At 37.7% G+C, this 20,091-nt stretch overlaps 4 protein-coding genes across 6 annotated transcripts; 3 read left to right on the top strand and 1 right to left on the bottom strand.

Moving 5' to 3' along the window:
• Positions 1-3,272: 3,272 nt before the first annotated feature.
• On the top strand, positions 3,273-6,945 carry LOC109187835 (cyclic nucleotide-gated ion channel 4). Its single transcript, XM_019338187.1, has 7 exons — positions 3,273-3,988; positions 4,377-4,592; positions 4,918-5,231; positions 5,320-5,428; positions 5,770-6,006; positions 6,102-6,188; positions 6,292-6,945. Exons 1-7 carry the CDS (start codon positions 3,434-3,436, stop codon positions 6,805-6,807), a joined length of 2,034 nt encoding a protein of 677 aa, XP_019193732.1. The 5' UTR covers positions 3,273-3,433; the 3' UTR covers positions 6,808-6,945.
• Positions 6,946-8,392: 1,447 nt separating this feature from the next.
• On the top strand, positions 8,393-9,979 carry LOC109187838. Its single transcript, XM_019338193.1, has 2 exons — positions 8,393-9,029; positions 9,398-9,979. The coding sequence occupies exons 1-2, from the start codon at positions 8,565-8,567 to the stop codon at positions 9,755-9,757; spliced, it is 825 nt and encodes a 274-aa protein (XP_019193738.1). The 5' UTR covers positions 8,393-8,564; the 3' UTR covers positions 9,758-9,979.
• LOC109187839 (vesicle-associated protein 4-1-like) lies at positions 9,947-12,245 on the bottom strand. The gene is made up of 7 exons (XM_019338194.1): positions 11,750-12,245; positions 11,522-11,592; positions 11,040-11,121; positions 10,824-10,942; positions 10,470-10,547; positions 10,254-10,373; positions 9,947-10,144 (listed from the first exon to the last, which is right to left on the bottom strand). Exons 1-7 carry the CDS (start codon positions 11,967-11,969, stop codon positions 10,091-10,093), a joined length of 744 nt encoding a protein of 247 aa, XP_019193739.1. The 5' UTR covers positions 11,970-12,245; the 3' UTR covers positions 9,947-10,090.
• Positions 12,246-16,216: 3,971 nt separating this feature from the next.
• Positions 16,217-19,794, top strand: LOC109187836 (probable serine/threonine-protein kinase abkC). Of its 3 annotated transcripts, none has more exons than XM_019338189.1 (5): positions 16,217-16,583; positions 17,092-18,412; positions 18,809-19,078; positions 19,214-19,369; positions 19,524-19,794. In XM_019338189.1, exons 1-5 carry the CDS (start codon positions 16,570-16,572, stop codon positions 19,632-19,634), a joined length of 1,872 nt encoding a protein of 623 aa, XP_019193734.1. In that variant the 5' UTR covers positions 16,217-16,569; the 3' UTR covers positions 19,635-19,794. The 3 variants fall into 3 exon arrangements, with proteins under 3 accessions (XP_019193734.1, XP_019193733.1, XP_019193735.1); XM_019338188.1 differs by having other exon boundaries at positions 19,515-19,794; XM_019338190.1 differs by having other exon boundaries at positions 16,233-16,583; positions 17,116-18,412; positions 19,515-19,794.
• The last annotated feature ends 297 nt before the right edge of the window (positions 19,795-20,091 follow it).

Below are 20,091 nucleotides of genomic sequence, written 5' to 3'. Positions count from 1 at the left end.
TGCATTATTTTGTATATTTTTAAATAATATATATTTAGTACACAAATAATATACGTTTTTAATATATTAAAAATATATTTTGTACTTATGGTTTACACAACTGTGTTTACAGAAAATTTGAGTCCTCAACAATTCATGAAATTGATATGTGATGATGTGTGGTTGCCGGCAGATTGTGGTCGTTTTGAGTGGCCTGTGAATTAATGTAGTGTTTTTGGGCAGCTTTTACTTCGTTCACAGCATGCATCCGATCCGTGTATATTCTGCAATTACATATATATTCGTTGTTGTTTATTATATATCCCATATATATATATATATATATATATGACCACGCCAGATCTAGAAGGATTATTGATGTTGCTAGCTAGCAAATATGAGTGAAAAGATTTGAAGCTACATACGGAATTTCAATTCATATTTTGATAACGATATATATGATGTGATGAAGAACAGAAGCAGAAGCCGAACGAAGCTTCCTGCACAATTTCATTTCCTCCATCGGGTAGCTAGCTATGTGGGCCAACAATTTTTTGTTGCTAAATTATTATTATTATTCTTATAATAATACGTTTTTAAGTGCACAGAACATCCGAAAATGCACGAATCGGGTGAGGTGTATGATGCGATTTGATGCAGCATGTACGATCAAAGAATGTATGTTTTTTAGCAGATTGCACACAATAATTAGCAAACTAACAGACAAACATACGAAATTGCGTTGAAACTGCGTTAATGCGGGCATGTAGTGTGTGTCTACGTGTCTCAAAAATGGAACTCCATCATATGACCATAACCGCCCTTACCCTTAACCAAAGGTCAAATCTTCGATCCTTAACTATAGAAATGGATCAATCTTAAATCTCTAGGCCAGCTGTCCCACCAAAAATATACCTACAACTCAGCGAGAGAATTAATTATTGTGTGCGACCTTGAAAACTTTGAGTACACCAAAAAAAAATAACCGCCCTTACCCTGCTCAAAGATGGCGCTACCTAAGTCAGTAACCTATTTAGTTTATAATTTATTAGTTATCCACCCAATCCTCTCTTCACAACATTCATACTTCTACTTTGGTTTTAATCCCATATCCAAATTTACGCCAGTCTAGTTCTAAATTTTTTTTTGCCTAATTTAAGAGTCACGGGAGCTGGGTGGAGATAAATAATGAATCGCAGTATGGATTTAAGTAAAATTCAAACTTTACATTAGCTAGAATGAGACTATAAAATCAACAGGAAGAACTAATTAAGCCTAGTTGTTTGAGGCTAAATATTGATAACTATGTAGAGAACAGAAGTGGACAAAGTTAGGAAGCTTCCTGCTGAATATCATCTACCAAGAATTTATTGATTGATTTCATTTTTGTCTGCTCATTCAAATCATTAGCTAGCTAGATAGCAGCTCAAGATCATATGACATCATCGTGTGCCAAGTTGCCAACATTAATTAATGAAAAATACTATGTGTACTCTCATTATATACTATTGGCATGCACTGACTTTTTGTGCTTCAACAGATTGGGATAAGTATAGATGAACACATAGTATAATATAATAGAGTCAGTAGTTTAAAAAAAATGATTATTGTCTTATTAATCCACTTAGCGGCGGGATTTGGGGAAGAGATATGCGTTTGTCATGAAATCAAATGGTAGATATGGGGTTGGTTGGATCAGTTTAAGCTTTTTACAAAAAGTAATTAAATTAAACAGATGCATTCTAAACTACTAATGAATTTCTATTTTTTGGGTGACGAGAGAAACTCACATTTACTATTCGAGAATATGCACAGAATAAACCCTGCTCCTATGTAATTGTCGGCAAACTACACCGAAATGTAAATTGTACAAGAAGTGCAACTAACCCATATCTTTACTCTCTAGATAGATAGCTTTTGTTCTAGGATGCCAATTTGAGTTCCGAATTGAATGAAGTAATAAGTAATGCATGGGCCTCCCTGCCTGCATGTTTTCTCACTGCATTTTAATTCACTTTTCTATAGAGAGTTAGTGTACTCATGAATCACATTCATGTAAACTAAACGTTGATATGATACTATTCTTTTTAAGTCCTGATTACATAGATTTGTTTTTTATTCCTTACTCAAAATGTCTCAAACTAATAGAGTATTGTTCATACTTATAACCTAATCTTTTATTTATATATTTTTAATTGTATTGATGTGAGATTGGAAAATTGAGTTTGTCAGAGAGAAAATTATTTTAAAAGTAGAAAGAATAACCAAACTAGCTATTTCTAATACTCCATACGTTCTTAGCAAAAGGGTCTCTCTGATTAATTCTTTGTAATTCTTAAAATAAAAAATTGAATCTCCAACCCTAAGGGTCCCACATCCTGACCCGACAATGTATTTAGAAAAATGTTCACAAGGAGCCTCTTACTTTGAGAGGTTATTACCACACGATCACCGATAAGACTTGATTTCATATCATTTTTTCAAATTTGGTGACTAACTGAGTTGCCCATGCGAGCCTATGATTAATTCTTGCATACCACATGGAGTCAATAGCTTTCAAACCTTTTTTAATGTTCACGCTAAGTTATATGTGTAAAGACAACTAACTTCATGGAAGCCTTCGTTATCCGTCTCTTTCTCTCCATCTGTAATTCTTTCCTTAATTAACCATATAAGGTAGGATTAAAAAAATGGATAGCAATTATTTCACTTTTAATTTCTCAATTACATTACTAACATTTTTGTATGTACTGTGTTGAAATGCTTATAATTATCACTTCCTTATGTGTTATCTTTTTATTAGATAAGTAGATTCTTTATTAACTCATGGTACGATCAACAATTCACTAGTAATTTATGAAAATATTTAAAAAAAAAATAATAGGAGTGGCTAATAATTAAGAAAGGGTCATTGCAGGGGTGAGAAGCTCTTAATTGTGGATCACTAGACCTAAAATCAGCACTCCAACAATAAGGTGTATTGAGGATTCATAGACAGATTTTGAGAGCTTAGAATTAATATGGAGTATATCAAAAAAAAAAAAAAAAAACTTTGTTTCTTTCATTTGGAATTTACGAGTTAATTAAAGTTTGTACGAACCAATTGCATGTGATGTAGAGATATGGACCATTGGCTATTTGGCTATGAGTAACAATAGGGGTAATCTAGTAACTTCACTACACATCCCTCCAACTCCATGCTGCACAGGCGTACAATGATTTGTGTCTTGTTCTCAGAAGAATTAAAAGTGTCACCGTTTTAATCCCTACCGGATAATATCACCGAATATATTCTCTTATGAAGAGAAACCAATCTGCAATTCTCGATCTCTAGCAAACTTCATCTCTCTCTCTTCTGCCCACTCTCAAAAATAAATATATATAAAAAACGAAATTGAAAAAAAAATAGAAGATCAGAAAAGATCAGAGTTGTGAAGAACGTAGACTAGTGAAAATGGCAAGTGAATTTGAACGTTCACGAAGCAATAATTTCTACGACACCGATGGTGTAGAAGAGGAAGACGACGATGAAGAAGAAGAAGAAGAAAGCGAAGACGGGGGCGATGAGCAAGAGGAGAAAAATTTATACAACTGCCGGAGTATTTACGGCGGCGCTTGCGGAGGCCGCCGCCGAGGGGGATCTGTTTTCGGCAAGGTGTTGGACCCTAGAGCCGCATGGGTTCAGGAATGGAACCGGGTGTTCCTCCTAGTGTGCGCCACCGGCCTATTCGTCGACCCGCTCTTCTTCTACACTCTCTCCATAAGCGACAACTGCATGTGCCTCTTCGTCGACGGCTGGTTCGCCACCACCGTCACCGTTCTCCGCTGCATGACCGACGCCTTATACCTCTGGAACATGTGGCTGCAGTTCAAGATTAATCGCCGGCCACATATCATGGGTGCCAGGAGTAGACTACATGACAACACCCCTAGGGCGGCCGCCGTACGACTCTTGAAGGCTACCAAGGGGTTCCTATTTGATCTTTTTGTTATCCTTCCCATGCCTCAGGTAAATCTAAACTATGAGCTATTAGCGTTAGCTGATTGAGTTAGTAAATTTGAGTACGTAATTGATAACATTAGCTGATTGTAAAAATATAAATATAAATATGCAATACACGCCAAATGGTAATCAATATTTTCCCCTTTCATTTTCTTGTAGTTTTGTGACAACGTTAGGTAGTAGTAGTACAAGAAGACAAGTATGTTCATGTTTTGTAGTTCACTAGTGTTGTTTCGCATGATTCACATTTTTGTCTTCTTTTAGTTCTAGCATGTGGAAAGGAGATCGAAATTAAGGGTGTTTTTTTTAATCATTATTTGTTTTGGGACAGGCAAAAGGGAATTCTAATATAATAAATAATGATTATTAATTATTAAAAATAATATTTGTGCAGATAGTGTTGTGGGTGGCAATCCCAGCATTGCTGAAGAAAGGGTTGACGACAGAAGTGATGACAGTTTTGTTAATAATGTTTCTGTTCCAATACCTCCCGAAGATCTACCACTCCGTCTGCATTCTCCGGCGGATGCAGAGTCTCTCCGGCTACATCTTCAGCACCGTCTGGTGGGGGATCGCTCTCAACATGATCGCATATTTTGTTGCCTCCCACGTACGTAAAAACAATTTGCAACCTTCAAAGGAAATGTTTTGTTATATTGTTTATTATGTCATCTTTCACTTCTGAAAATTATGAAATTTCTGAACACCTGAAAGTGATCTTAAATCAAGTGGAAAGTCTTGTTCGGACCACTTTTGGTATCTGAAAAAATCTTTGTTGCAATTTCCGACCACTTTTTACTTTCGACTTAATTTAAAATCATTTTCAGTGGTCAGAAATTCCATAATTTCCAGCAGTGTTTTTCCATTCCCTAGCTCCGACGACGACGAAATTCTCTCGGGTTCCTATAAAATTAATCAATTTGAACTGTGTGCAGGCAGTAGGGGCATGCTGGTATTTGCTGGGTATCCAACGAGCTGCAAGGTGCTTTAAAGAACAGTGCAGGATGAAAAGTGGGTGTGGTCTTAGGATGCTGGCTTGTGAAGAGCCAATATACTATGGAACCACAAGTGTTGTGAAGGACATGGCACGTTTGACGTGGGGTAACAATGCCCACGTAAGAGCAGCTTGTCTTGCCGAAGATAATAATTTTTCTTATGGTGCATATAGATGGACCGTCCAACTTGTTATAAATGAAAATCGTCTGGAAAAAATACTTTTTCCCATCTTTTGGGGCCTCATGACTCTCAGGTATGATTATGCATTACTCGTTCCTTACCTATAATATACACAAATTCACTAATCAAAAATCATAAGCGTTTGAACATAAATGGAACAGTACTTTCGGTAATTTGGAGAGCACAACAGATTGGCTAGAGGTAGTTTTCATAATCATTGTGCTTACCAGTGGGCTCCTTCTTGTCACCATGTTGATTGGAAACATCAAGGTAAACTCTTTTTGTTTTTTTTTTTTTAAAAAAAAAATTTTGACCGCACACGTGTCTTAACTATATCAAATTTCAAGTACTCTTTAATTTTCATCCATCCAAAAATAACTTATTTTTATTTTTATTTTTGGCCCCGCTGTATATTATATACCATCGTTATGCTGTGAAACCGTGTCCATCTTCATATTCATAAGTATTAAACTCTATATTCATAATTACTAAATTATATGTTCATAATTATAAAACTATATATTCATAATTTTTGAATTTAATATTCACAATTATTAAATTTTTATATTTATAATACAGAACTATATGTTCATAATTATCTGGACATGTAGGTGTTTTTGCATGCAACGACGTCAAAGAAACAGGCAATGCAGTTGAAGATGAGGAACGTAGAGTGGTGGATGAGGAGGCGGTCGTTGCCGCCGGAATTCCGGCAGAGAGTGAGAAACTACGAGCGGCAGCGCTGGGCGGCAATGCGCGGCGTAGATGAATGTCAAATGATCCGAAACCTCCCTGAAGGTCTTAGGAGAGACATCAAATATCATCTGTGTTTGGACTTGGTTAGACAGGTATATATATATATATATATCTGAACAAAGTTCATTTTAATAATATTCACATGGATCTCTAGATTTTAAAATGTGTATAAATGATTTATTTTCAGGTGCCTCTATTTCAACATATGGATAATTTGGTCCTGGAAAACATATGTGACAGGGTGAAATCCCTTATATTTACGAAGGGAGAAACTGTAAGTTTTTAAAAACATATATGTGTATAAATTGTGTATATATTATATTCTAGCTTTTCCAAATTGAATTTAAAGTATCATATATTTTGATTTTTGGTAATAGATAACAAGAGAGGGTGATCCAGTGCAGAGAATGTTGTTTATAGTAAGAGGTCATCTCCAAAGCAGCCAAGTACTACGAGAAGGAGTAAAAAGTTGCTGCATGTTAGGCCCGGGAAACTTCAGCGGCGACGAGCTCCTCTCATGGTGTCTCCGGCGGCCCTTTGTGGAGCGGCTACCGCCGTCCTCCTCCAGCCTAGTGACGCTGGAAGCGACGGAGGCATTCGGGCTGGAAGCCAAAGACGTGAAGTACGTAACGCAGCATTTCCGGTACACATTTGTGAACGAGAAAGTGAAGAGAAGCGCAAGGTATTACTCTCCCGGGTGGAGAACATGGGCGGCGGTGGCGATTCAGCTGGCCTGGAGGAGATACAGGCACCGCCTAACGCTCACTTCGCTCTCCTTCATAAGGCCCAGGAGACCGCGGTCTAGATCTTCTTCTCTCGGAGAAGACAGGCTCAGGCTTTATACAGCGTTGTTGACATCCCCAAAACCTAATCAGGATGATTTTGACTTCTAAGGATCTAATTATATTGCTTAGTTACGTTGTACGTACGCATTGCATGTAATTAATACGATTTTATGTTTTTGTAATGAATAGTTGTCTCATATCCATCTTCATTCTTCTTTTATATGCATCAAATGGGAGTTAATTTCATTTTTAATTTGATCCCGCCTACGGCTTATATGTGTCATTTCACTTTTAATTCTTTTAAAAAAATCATATATTTATCCTAGTAGTATTATTGTGACATGATCATTTTTTATCCTCTGTCAACAAACCTGTTTAAATGAGATTAAATACAAGGATATTTTGATCTTTTTAATACAAAGTGGGTTGATATGCTATATTTGTTGGAAAAAATAGCTTAAAATGACATATTAAGTGGCTATTTTGTGGTACAATTATCAGTGGGATCCACTTCCGATTTGGGTCGGGTCAAAGTGGATTCGGATTCTTCGTAGTGAGACGAAGAGAATGGTATATTGTACGCTCAAAACAAATAATGGGTGAATGAGTTGGAAAAATGAAGGGAAAAGGTGAAGGTTTTATCTCACATGGTTTTGGAAGTGGATTTGCACCACTATTTGTACAAGAGGTCTTTTAAAGCTTATTGAATTGTATAGCATAGAGGTTCTCTCTCGCGCGCAGGGAGTGTGAAAATCATATCCCATAATGAGATAAAAAAAAATGCTTGAATCAAGCAAGCCTAAGCTTGTGTGCGCCGTTCGGCCCCTTTCTGCATCCAGATTCGTCCTCTCTGACAGTGACCGTTCAGAGATTAAGCTCAACTGTTAGGGAATTAATTTTCTATTAATTCAAATTTTTAAATTTGAATTTAATCTCAGTTAGTGGTCATGGCTGTTGCAGGTGTTACACAATTGATTTTAATACCAATTTAAATGTTATATTGAAGGCTATTCAACTCCCTCAACCCTATATAAGAAGGGGTAGAGCAGCACTTTAAAATAACAAGAAATTCCGTTTTCAGCTCCCAAAACTCTACTTCTACTCTTTTCTTTAGCCAAGTGTGTTCTATACTTTGTTTTGTTCGCCGGATTCTTGTTTGGGTGCTCAAACACTGAATAGTAGCATGTTTTATCTTGGAAAACCTGGCTACAACACTCCTAGCACTTGTGCTAGCTGATGTAGCAAATAAGGTTTTAAGAACGATTTATTCAAACTCGTGCTAACCTCTATCTGAATCATCCACATTTTTCTTTCCAATTTTGTACTTTTTCCTATATAATAATACTCTTTTTGTAGGATTATTATTTTTGAGATTTTCCACCTTATTACCCAACAATATTTCTATACGATGGCATCTCATCAGCTTGGATTTGTTTGGATTGTACTTGAAGAAGACAGAGCACGCACTTTAACCCGTGAATTAGGACATTTGTTTTTCATAAACGAGAAACCACATTATAATTTTCCTCAAATTTATTCCCTTTTGTGTGGAATTGTTTATACTGTAGTGGAGAATTAGTTGAGATTGGTTGTCAACGCATCCATCTGGCATCTTTCCTGGGACTTGGAATTGTTAGCTGATCCATGACAATCCAACCCACCTTCGATCTCGATCTTCTCCTACAATTAACGTGTCACCGACTCCTCTGTGTCGGTAACGACACCACACCTTTCTGTTTCTATAAGATCAAAACCCCCAACCTAAAAAACACAGCAATCTGTTCCGATCCGAATTAATCTAAACTTTCTCGCTCTGTCTGAAAAACCATTTTCTTTAATATCATAACCTGCAGGTTGAGACGAGCATGGCGCCGCGTCTCTTCTCTTGTTTTGGGGGCAAAGGATCCTCCTCCGCGGCAAACCGCAGCATATCTCACGAGAATGCGACGGCGGACGTGACGGCGGAGGAGCAGAGGAGGGGTGGGGCGGTGGTTGTGGAGCTGTTTTCATCACAGGGATGCGCCACCTCCCCTGAGGCGGAGCTGCTGTTCTCCAGGATTGGGAGGGGCGACTTCGAGCTGGAGCTGGAAGTGCCGGTGATATTGTTGGCCTACCATGTTGACTACTGGGATTATATGGGGTGGAAGGATCCCTTCGGCTCCAGCAAATGGACCGTCAGGCAAAAGGCCTACGTTGAGGCCCTGCGACTCGACACCATGTTCACTCCCCAGATCGTGGTTCAGGGCAAGATCCAATGCGTTGCCAATGAGCTCGATGCCGTTTTCACCTCCATTAAATCTGCACCCAGATTCCCAGCTCCTACCTTCCAGGTTTCGATTTGATTTTATTACTTATAAATTGGGATTTTAGAGCAATCTGAAACTTATTGACACGGGCATAGAGTCCGGCGCAGCGCACGGCGAGGCCCCGAGGCCCCTCATGCCCGCGGACCAGCCTTCCCCACATACACACCACACTGGTTTCACCTTGTCATGGATTCATCAGGGAAGCGGCAACCGCTCCCAACCTGGCTAACTCAGCCATACCTTAGCGTCTAAGGCAGAACAACCTTTAACGCTATTGATGCTAACGAGTTGGCCTAACGAGTTAGCCGTTTCCACACTCTTTTGGGTCTTCCCCCAGTCACGGAAAAACAGTCTGTGACATTATGCTCACCTACATTTATTATTTATTCCAGGCAACATTCGAAAGACCAACTTCAGATTCCTTGCAAGTGTCCCTGACAGGAGCTTTAAGGAGCAAGGTGGACGGCAATGGCGCAAACGTCATGGTTGTTCTATTCGAGAGCGGTTTGGTGACCAACTGCCTCAAGGGGGAAAACAGAGATAAGGTTATAGCCAATGACTACGTAGTAAGGAGGCTTGAGAAGCTCTGCAACGTTAAAGATATCTCCGCAAAGAAGACGATCTCAGGAACCCTCAATTTCCCACTTTGGGAAGGCTTCAACAGCACCAAATGTGGCCTCGCCGTCTTTGTCCAAAACGGATCTCACCAAATCTTTGGCTCCCAACACTTCCAGTTGCCGGATAATCTATGAATTTCAGTTAATTGATTCCCAGCTTTTTAGTTCTTAGATAGGATGCTTATATATATTGTTCTCTCTGGTAAAAATCTGAGGATATGATGTTGTAGTTTATTGAATTGGTTTGATGATATGAGCAAAACACAAAAATGTATACGGACCAAGAATGTCTACATTATGGTACGGAATATATTGCATATTAGATTTTATACACAAATAGAAGGATGTTTTAATTTCTGTCTGGTTCAGATTGTACATTTATTATTTCATATATATTATGCTCAACATGTATATACAAGAAATCAAGAAATGAGAGAGGGGAGATCAAATTTCCTGTGCTGAATCCAGTCAATCCACAGCCTCAACCTGTTGCCGTGCAAGATATTTTTCCCTTCTCTCCTTCTATGGAACAAAAGAGAGAGAGAGTGAAATTGAAGTAATTAATTAAGGGAAACAAGTAGGAAATTCCTGAAGAAATGCACCCTAATCTGTTCTGTACAAACATGCTTACCCATTCATCGATGACGAGACCTTCTCCAACAACTTTTGGACCTGTATCTACAGGAGGTTTCTTGCGAACATCTATTGCAGATTCAGCTTCGGCTAACTGAAGCTTTAGTTTATCAAGTGCCTTTAAAGATCAAGCCGCTTGAAATTAGGTTCTGAAAATGCATGACAACTATAGATATATGCAAAAGAAACAAGGAATGGTTAAGTTTGTTCTTACTGGAGAAGGGCGTTCTGGATCCAAGAACACCACTAGCAAAATTTGCTCAATGGTTACTTGCTCCTTTTGCTCATCAAACTACATTAAACAGAAATTCGATACCAATCAACATCAGCCTGGGACATTAGAAGGAAACATGCAGGTGTTTCTTAAAACAAACAGATTTTTTTGGGTGACAGAGGGAAACCCACAGCCACTACTCATACGATGTAAACCAGCTTAGGTTGCCCATAGTTGACCGACTCACAGGATGGAGTTGAACTTGTAACTCTTGATTACCAAGTTAACAGTCTGACCAACTTTGTTGGCAAAAATATTTTGTTTTCGTATCATGTTGACATTAATAAAACTCACCAACTCAGGTGCATATTCTGTTCCTTCTTTCACTTTCAAGCTCATGATCTTGAATTTGTCTTTGGTCTTTAGATCCATGGGCTTTTCACTGTTTTCTGGATTCTCCACAAACTTGAAAACTGTCAATCATATAGCATTTGATCGAACAGTAAGCAGCAAAACGACATTAATTTGCAGATTAATTTTACCATTGAAACTGAGGGAGTTGATTATTACCAGTAGCAATAATGCTTTCACCGGGTGTCAGGATACCTCCAGGAGGTCGCATGTAACAGCTCTTTGGTGCATTTGTTTGAAACTTCAAATTCAAAAAAAGAAATCAATAAGCAAGTTTACTGCAAGCACAGCTTTTCTTTTTGTTTTTCTGGGTGACAAGAAAAACTCGTAGTCACTACCCTAGGCCAATAGGCCTTTCCTACTAGGAATTACTGAATCGACAGCTTGACCAACTTGTCTGGTTGCCCACTAAAAGTGAAATTTGCTGGCTTTAATTTTAATTCAATGATACATGCATCATAGAAACATACAGCACTGCAAATATAGTGTAGCCATGCATATCATAAACTAAACCCCATTTTCACAAGTAGCTTAGTTTTAGCTAACAACAAATTTAGAATGAGAACCAATAATTGAAGCCAGCATAGGTAAAATGGTATAGAGTTACATTTGTAAAATACTCCAAAAAGGACAGAATTTACCTTAAATGCGATAAAGGATTTGGTAGTGTTCTTGACCCTAATAGCACTTTGCACCTGCTTTCCTGGTTCATCTACCATATAAACAGCCAATAATTATCAGCATATTAAAAACCTAAATGCTCTCCAATGAAAGAAAAAAAAAAAAAAAAAAAAAAAAAAAGATGATTAAAACTATAACTCAACTATTAAAAGAAAATAAAATAAAATGACGAGATAGCGATTACCCACAGGGAAAATAGAGGTTTTTTGCTGGATCGAGGCGGAGTCGACGGCGGGCAGGAAGAAACGGTCTAACTACTGAGAAAACAGAGGTAGAGGAGCGGGATGCGGTGGATCCAATGCCGTTTTGGTTGCTATGATGAAGATTCTGAGTAGAAGAGGCGGTTCGGGTTCCGTATTGCCAGAAAGGGCAAAGCTTCCATAACTTCCTCTCGCCCGTAATGGGCATAGTGTCGTCGACTCGTCGGAATCTGGAAACTCTCGATTAATACTTCCTTTCTACTATACTCAGGCCATGAAAATTAAGTGCACTCCGGCGGCGATCAGCTAAGCGGTTAAATTAGTTGTATGCTTGGACGAAGGCCCATAGAGGGTGAAAAGGAAAGTTGCAATGGCGGACATGAAATCAGAGTTCCAATAAATTGGCAGCTGAGGTGGTGGATCGGAGGAGGAAGGCTTGAAGGAAAAGAATTAAACGTGCAGTGGGTCAAACTAACGGTTAATTATTGGGGTTAGTTGGTGTGAGTAAATAATTGTGGGATTATGATTAAAGTGAGTAATAAAGTTAATAATTGCCAGCTAGCTAAGTTTGTTGGTGTAGGTTTGTTGGAAGGTATGAATTAATTAGGTTTTTAATGAATTTTCAGAAGATTTTGACACTGCCATCTAATGGAGGTAATGCCACTTAATATAAGCTTGTTTAAAATTTTGGAATATTATAAATAATTTTAATAAATATATTCAAATAAAATTTTTATTCAATTCAATAGTTAACAAATAATTATAATTAATTTATTGTTTTAAAAACATATTATAAATTTGGAGTAATTACTCAAGATGGATACCTGCCTTGTTATAGGTGAGAAGTGAATGTTAAAATTTTCAATTTAAGATATGTTGGATCAGGCGGAGGATGTAGGTATTTCCGGTCTGAACTCGCCTTATTGTCATTCCTAATTATATATTTGAGATGTTTGCCAAATGCCAATCAATAGATAGTATATTAGATTATTGATAGTGAATTGTATTATCTTATGTGTATTTAGTAAATTAGTTGTTTATTTTTAACCATATATGAAATAACTTATAGAGATAAGAACATATTATTTATTTTTTCTTAAAGCATTTTATAATAATTTTTTTAAAACTATTATTATTGTTATGACTGTGGAATCAACTGACAACTCAACAAGAAATTTGTACACTTAAATGAAGATACATTTAACAAATTTTTAGTGGCAATTAAATTGCAAAGGCGGCTACATCCAGATATGCGTTAATTGCAAAGTCTACTAGCTCCGTGTAGTAGTTGAAGATTTTGTTTTGGATTCTTTTATTTGAGGATTCAAGCTAGGGGTAAATTGAATAATTGATTGGGGACAGGGGACCAGAGGGTGAGACTTGAGAGTAGAAATGTAGAAGACACCGTTTGGCGTTTGGGCAGGAAAATTATTGTGCTTTGACCATTTTATTCTTATTAAGTAATTTTTTTAGTTTTACATTCTATGTTTGTGATATTGATTAGAACTAGTATTCTGATTAATTCAATTATTTGTTCAGGATTACAAACGAAATTTATATACATACCGTAAAGTTATAATACAATTAGAATTGTATTTACAAGAGTCTTTAACACTTCCTCTCAAGCTCATGTTGAATTGACAACCTGAAACTTGTCATGCAAGAACATAAAACACAAAGCCAAGCGGCTTTGTAAAGACCTCTGTCAATTGATCTTTGGTTGAAATAAAATTTACATGATAATCAATCAAATGCAGGATTGACACACATGTACGTGGCACCAAGATTATCACACCATAACTTAGGGATAGACACTGATCGGACACCCACGTAATAAGGATACATGATACAATCTCTGCACACAATACATGATACAATCTCTGCACACATGTCCGCAAAAGCCATGTGATGTTGCCCATAGTGCACGGCGCAAAATCCGGCCATGCATATCAGTGGTAGGAGGCTTGGCTTACTCAAACGCAGGACATAGTGTAAAATGACCTTTACATATAGTAACACCCTCTGTAATTGAGCCCAATGAGCCATAGTCAGAGCACACAATTGATTGACACGGTGTAAGGTCCGGACAAACTACGTGGGATCAACAAAGGGTTCACTCAAGCCCACGCCAAAACAAGACACAAGACACAAGAATCGGCGTTGCTAACGATTTACAATCAACGTAACCATGCTAGCACGCTTCAGGATAAGAGTATCGTGCCCCCATCTGTATAAACTATCTCAAGTTAGGAGCACCCCAAGTCACGAATCTTGAAAAACAGAGAGTTTGGCTATCAACTTAGCAACCAAGTCCTAGTCCGAGTCACTCCCCATAATCGCAACAAAGTTCCAGTCACTCCCCATAATCACAACAAAGTCCCAGTCACTCCCCATAACCAAGATATCATCAACATAAACCAACAAGTACACACTCCAAGAATCCTGCGAAAAAATCAGTTTTTCACACTCGAAACCCAACAGAGAGAAAAAAGACATGGAGATGATTAAACCAAGCTCAAGGAGCATGTTTAAGACCAAAAACAAACATGGTCAGGAAATTCCTTATCAACATAACCCCTGTCGGTTGGCACATATACACTGTCTCAGCTAGCTTTCCATTAAAAAACGTATTGTAAACATCCAACTGGCGATTAACCTAGCCAAGAAAACATCAACCGAATAGTAGTCAGTTTCACCACTAGACGTCTGGAATAAACGTATGTATCAAAAAAGTACTGCCCAGCCACTTAATTGAACCCCTTGTGACGTTCAATAGGGGGAAATTGGATGGTTAATTAATTGGAAATGGGAAGAGGCCGGAAAACTTCAACTCCGACAAACAATAGTGACTGTGCTAATTCAAAACTTCTATCTCATTTATAAAAGATATAACGATCTACATTTTTTTTTTTTTCCAATTTCCACACTGCAGGAATATTTATATTCATATTCATATTCGCAGGAGCTCTATCTGATTCATTTAGAGCGGCTCTACCGAATACGCCGCAATACCAATTACCAAATATAATTGCATCCTTCTGTACTACTATCGCAGATACCAAATCAAAATCTAACAGTACTAGGACCCCAACAGTTGACATCCATGACTCTGTTGAAGTTTCTCTCTCTCTTCAACTTGGCCTCCCGCGTCGTCGCCTTGCAGGAAGCCATGGACGAAGATTGCAGAGGCGAAGAGCGTCTCATGGCTTGATTGTAGGAGGCGACCTTAGACTGGGCATGTTGATGCAGCGATCTCAGAGGATAATTCCACCTTGCAAACCCTTGATCTTTCAACGCTTCCACCGCCGCAATGCTAGTCGCCACCATCCACGCTGATCTTTTAGCGATCCCGCTCATTTTTTTTTCTTCTTCTCTGGAATTCGAATATATTGTATTATTAGCTGAAGTGAATACTGAGGATGAAGATCGGAGGAATGGGCGTTTGGTGATAAGAGTGAAGAAAACGGATTTTGAGCGTATGTTTATGTAGGGATTTGGTGGCGGCGAGAAAATACGAAACCGAAAACCATAGGCGGAATTGCCTATAGTTTGGGGAATGACGCGGTGGGGTGGCGTTTTTAAAACAGGCCACTTCTAGCTGTTTTCTAATTTTATTTTATGGGTGATTAGCCCACGGTTTTTTGGGTTTGTTGGATCACCTAACGCTTTCCCCTGCATATTGCCGGAAAGATTATTTTATCTAGATTAAAAAATTTGTGTAGTTACTAAGATTAAATATTAATCCGCTTGGTTGGTGTGATTGATTGTGCATTCTTATACTTAAAGAGAGGTCGGGAGTTTGAACCCTCTCTTCTATAAAAAAAATCAACACTTTTACAAAGAAATATTTTAATTTGTTAAGCCTAACTATTATAACTTTAACTATTAATATTTGAAATGGCTCTTGAGAATATATATATATATATATATATATATATATATATATATATATATATATATATAAACACTCATTACGTAGCCCTTAATTAACATGACCTCATTTATTTTCTTTTCATACATACTTTATTTTAATTCTGTTAATAAAATAGATCATTGAAAAAAAGTATTTTTACAAGAACAAAATATCTTTTACTCCTCCATTGTTTTTTGATTTATGAAACAATTCATTTGAACTCCATGATGTTTGATCAAGTTTGAGTCAATAAAATTTTCAACTAAATACTACATACCATTAATCATTAACATAACTGATATATGATCGAATAGAATAATGTACACATGCATGGGCATACAAAATAAATCCTAGCTAGCTAGGAAGTTGGAACTGAAACAAAAGTTTTAAGTATTAGGTCCCCAACAACTTAAGAAATTATGAATCCAATTCCGTGTACACCACAAATTGCACAGCATAATTTGCCTAACTGTCCTATTACGGCCTGCTGGATTTTAATTTTTTGACGTCGAAGTAGATAAGAAAATGATTTTAACCACCGATTTTAGCGTACAGACAAGACAATTCCCGACCCGACCCAAATATCGCACACTCTCTCAGACTCTCAGGTTCCACTTTCCAGCTCGATACTGTACATATTGTCGTCAACAGCCACAGCAGTAAGTAAACAGAGCCGCCGTGTACGGCTGACCAGTTGCCTTCATCCGCTCTCCACCGCCATTTCCTAGCTGGATTTCGACACCGGCAGAACTACAATCACTGGCCATATGCTGTCGGTAGTTCCCATGCTCTGGGAAATTCATCATTTGACATCTATACCCTCAGGTGGAAGTGAAAATGCCTCGTGATGGTCCGCTCCGGCCCGGAATCATAGACCCAGCTGCACTCATTACCTATGGCTATTTCAAGGTTCGTATTCTCATAAACGTGTAGAATTTTTGTGTTGCTTGCCTAAGTTGCCTTGCGTGTATATATAACTCAATTTGTGTTCTGCTGGTTACTTCTGGAGTCCGATCTTTCGGAAGAGTAACTAAATCTTACTTTCCGAGTATGTGTAAACTATTCAATATTTGTCAATATGGAGAAAACTATCATCTTTGCAGTAGTATGATAAATTGATAATCTTAGGAGATATTTGTTCTAACATTGGAATCCTACTCGTAATTGGAATCAAATATTTAGGAATGGTCTTGAGTTTAAGCAAAATAAGTCTAGGAATTGAAATTAAAAATATATAATACATGCATATATGTGTATATATATTAAAGTTCCCTACGAGAGCTTTTATTTTAAATTGTAATGATGAATTTGCTATTCAGTTTGTGAATTGAACTGAATTAGGTGATACATTGGTGTTCCGTTTCTACAGAAATAACTGTGAGTTTGATGAATCAATGGTATATATCGTTATGCACAGATTTCTGTTTATTGTCAATGCTAGGAGGATTGCTCATTCCCAGCTTGCAACACTTAGAAACAGCTGTTTGGAGGTTTGGTCACCATGCTCAATTGGATTTCCTTACATATTTTCAAAGTTAAGTGCAGAATGCAGAGTTTTTCATAGAGGTTTTGCTTCATGCACATCATACAAATCTAAAGCTGTTTTCTGGAGAAGTAGAGGTTTACAAAACAGCCATTCATTCACCACAAATAATAAAGTCTCACACCATGCTCAAATGGCGTGGAAGAGTCTGTTTCAAATGCATTCCTGCTGTGGAGCCATTATACCCCCATTAAGTAGGATTGCTTGTGCAATCAGCCTTGCTTTATCCCGCTCCCACCTGGTATCTCCAGGCATTTTGGCTTTTCTTGTTGGCAAGTTCACTTGGAAACAGAGTGTATATGCAGAATCCCCTATCAAGGAGTCTCTATACACACAGGCAAAAGATGGACACATTTACTTGACTTCATTTGTGTTCTCACTTTTAGAGAGCTTGATATTGCTTCTCAGGGCAGTATACTTGACAATTTTGTTTTCACCTTGCATACTAACAGCTCCTGTTGCAAACATCCTTGATATCGAGTATCGGAAGAAATGGCTTCGTCTTGTTCGGACCACCTTAGAGAAGGCAGGTCCAGCATTCATAAAATGGGGACAATGGGCGGCAACTAGGCCAGATCTGTTCCCAAATGATCTCTGCACAGAACTTGCTGAGCTTCACAGTAAAGCACCAGCACATAGCTTTTCATACACAAAAAGAAGTATTGAAAAGGCATTTGGCAGAAAGCTGGCAGAAATATTTGAACAATTTGAGGAGCGTCCTGTAGCATCTGGTAGTATTGCTCAAGTTCATCGAGCTATCTTGAAATTCCAATATCCTAGAAAGCCTGTTAAACCTATGATGGTTGCTGTAAAAGTTAGGCATCCAGGCGTTGTTGAAGCTATCAGAAGGGATTTTGTATTGATTGATTTACTTGGGCAAGTTTCTAAGTTCATTCCTACTTTGAAATGGTTGAGGTTGGATGAAAGCATTCAGCAATTTGCAGTGTTCATGATGTCCCAAGTTGATCTTTCTAGGGAAGCAGCTAACTTGAGTCGGTTTATTTACAATTTTCGTAGATGGAAAGATGTATCATTCCCAAAACCTCTATATCCTTTGGTACATCCTGCTGTTTTAGTGGAAACATTTGAACATGGTGATAATGTTCTTCACTATGTTGATGGGCTCGAGGGACAAGAGCATATTAAAAGTTCACTTGCGCATATTGGGACTCATGCACTCTTGAAGATGCTTTTGGTATGGTTACTTAACATGCTTCACAGCTTGTCACAGTACTCTTATTTCTCCTGATTTCTGAATTTGTTTATGTATATGAGAACATAAGTATTACGTATTTCCTGGCAATATTCTTACACTTCATTAGCTGTCTTTAGGTCTAAACCATATCAAACCACGAGTTCTTGATTAGGACTTTTTGGAAATATTAAATTATATGACCAGCTTCTTATATGAACATTCCTATTTGCCTTGTAAAGGGAGTGTGGGACATGTGAGATATGCTCATAGCACTTGTTAGTTCTATAACGGTCTAGCCAACTACAACTAGATTGATGTTAAGGCTTGGTTGTGTTAGATTACACAATAAAGTGATTGTGTGTATGTATTGTAAACTTGTAGTGCTTTGGTTTCCAGGTAGACAATTTCATACATGCAGATATGCATCCAGGTAACATTCTTGTTAGAGTATCTAGACAGAAGGCCCCGAGTAAAGGCATGTTCAAATCGAAGCCTCATGTGATTTTTCTTGATGTGGGTATGACTGCTGAACTCTCTAATAAGGATCGTCTCACATTGCTGGAATTCTTTAAGGCCGTTGCAGTTCGAGATGGCCGCACTGCTGCTGAGTGTACTCTTAGATTATCTAAGCAACAGAAGTGCCCCAGTCCAGAGGCATTCGTTCAGGTGCTTCTTTTCTGCCCTCTGTGCTACTCATTAAAGAAAAATAACTTTTGGAATATCAATCCTTTATTGCATGCTTCTGCAAAATATTTTTTTCATCGTTAATAATTGATAAAGGTTCGTGCTTTCTGTTATTAGGAAGTGGAGAAGACTTTCAACTTTTGGGGTACAGCTGAAGGTGGAAACTTCCATCCTGCTGATTGCATGCATCATTTGCTTGAGCAAGTTAGGCGGCATCGTGTAAACATCGACGGGAACGTTTGTACGGTGATGGTAACTACACTGGTACTGGAGGTACTTTCATCTTCCAATTTCTTGTTTTGGATCTTGTCATCTTGATTGTGCATGTCCATAGTAACATTGATGATCAGACATGTTTCTGTTTTGTGTTATGCTTAATTGGTATGTAAAAGGGATTTTGATGTTTGATTTGTTGTAGGGATGGCAGCGGAAACTGGATCCTGAGTACGATGTGTTGCAGACGTTGCAGACATTACTTTTCAAAGTTGACTGGGCAGAGTCTCTCCATTATACTCTTGAAGGACTCATGGCTCCATAAATCGCTTCCCCCTCCTTTTTTTGGTTAAAAATATTGTTTCTGCATAATTTTGACTGTTAAAAAAATAAAATTTGTGCTCCTTGGAAAGAGATGATATACGTATACCATATACAAAAGATGAACATCTTAATCTTTTCCAAGCCAGTTGTTTGGCTCATTAAAGGTGCTTACGATCTATAATTCAGCAAGGGATTAGTTACGACAGTAGAAATCTTAGGTACACCCAAAAAAAATGAACATCTTAAATTAATTTAAATTGCTGCTGCTATTATGCCTGCCCTTTTCTTAACCCTCAACACTCATCATTCATATGCTTTGATTTGGTATCGACATAAGTTATTATTCTTTTTGTTACATTTTATTTGCCTTGATTTGGTATCGACATAAGTTATTACTCTTTTTGTTACATTTTATTTGCCTTGTTTATTATTTATTAATCAATCTAATTCTTGATACA

This window comes from Ipomoea nil, unplaced genomic scaffold, assembly GCF_001879475.1.
Source record: "Ipomoea nil cultivar Tokyo-kokei standard unplaced genomic scaffold, Asagao_1.1 scaffold1421, whole genome shotgun sequence".
NCBI lineage: Eukaryota > Viridiplantae > Streptophyta > Magnoliopsida > Solanales > Convolvulaceae > Ipomoea > Ipomoea nil.
The sequence above is the reverse complement of the archived record's forward strand: the minus strand, read 5'-3'. Positions and strand labels throughout refer to the sequence as shown.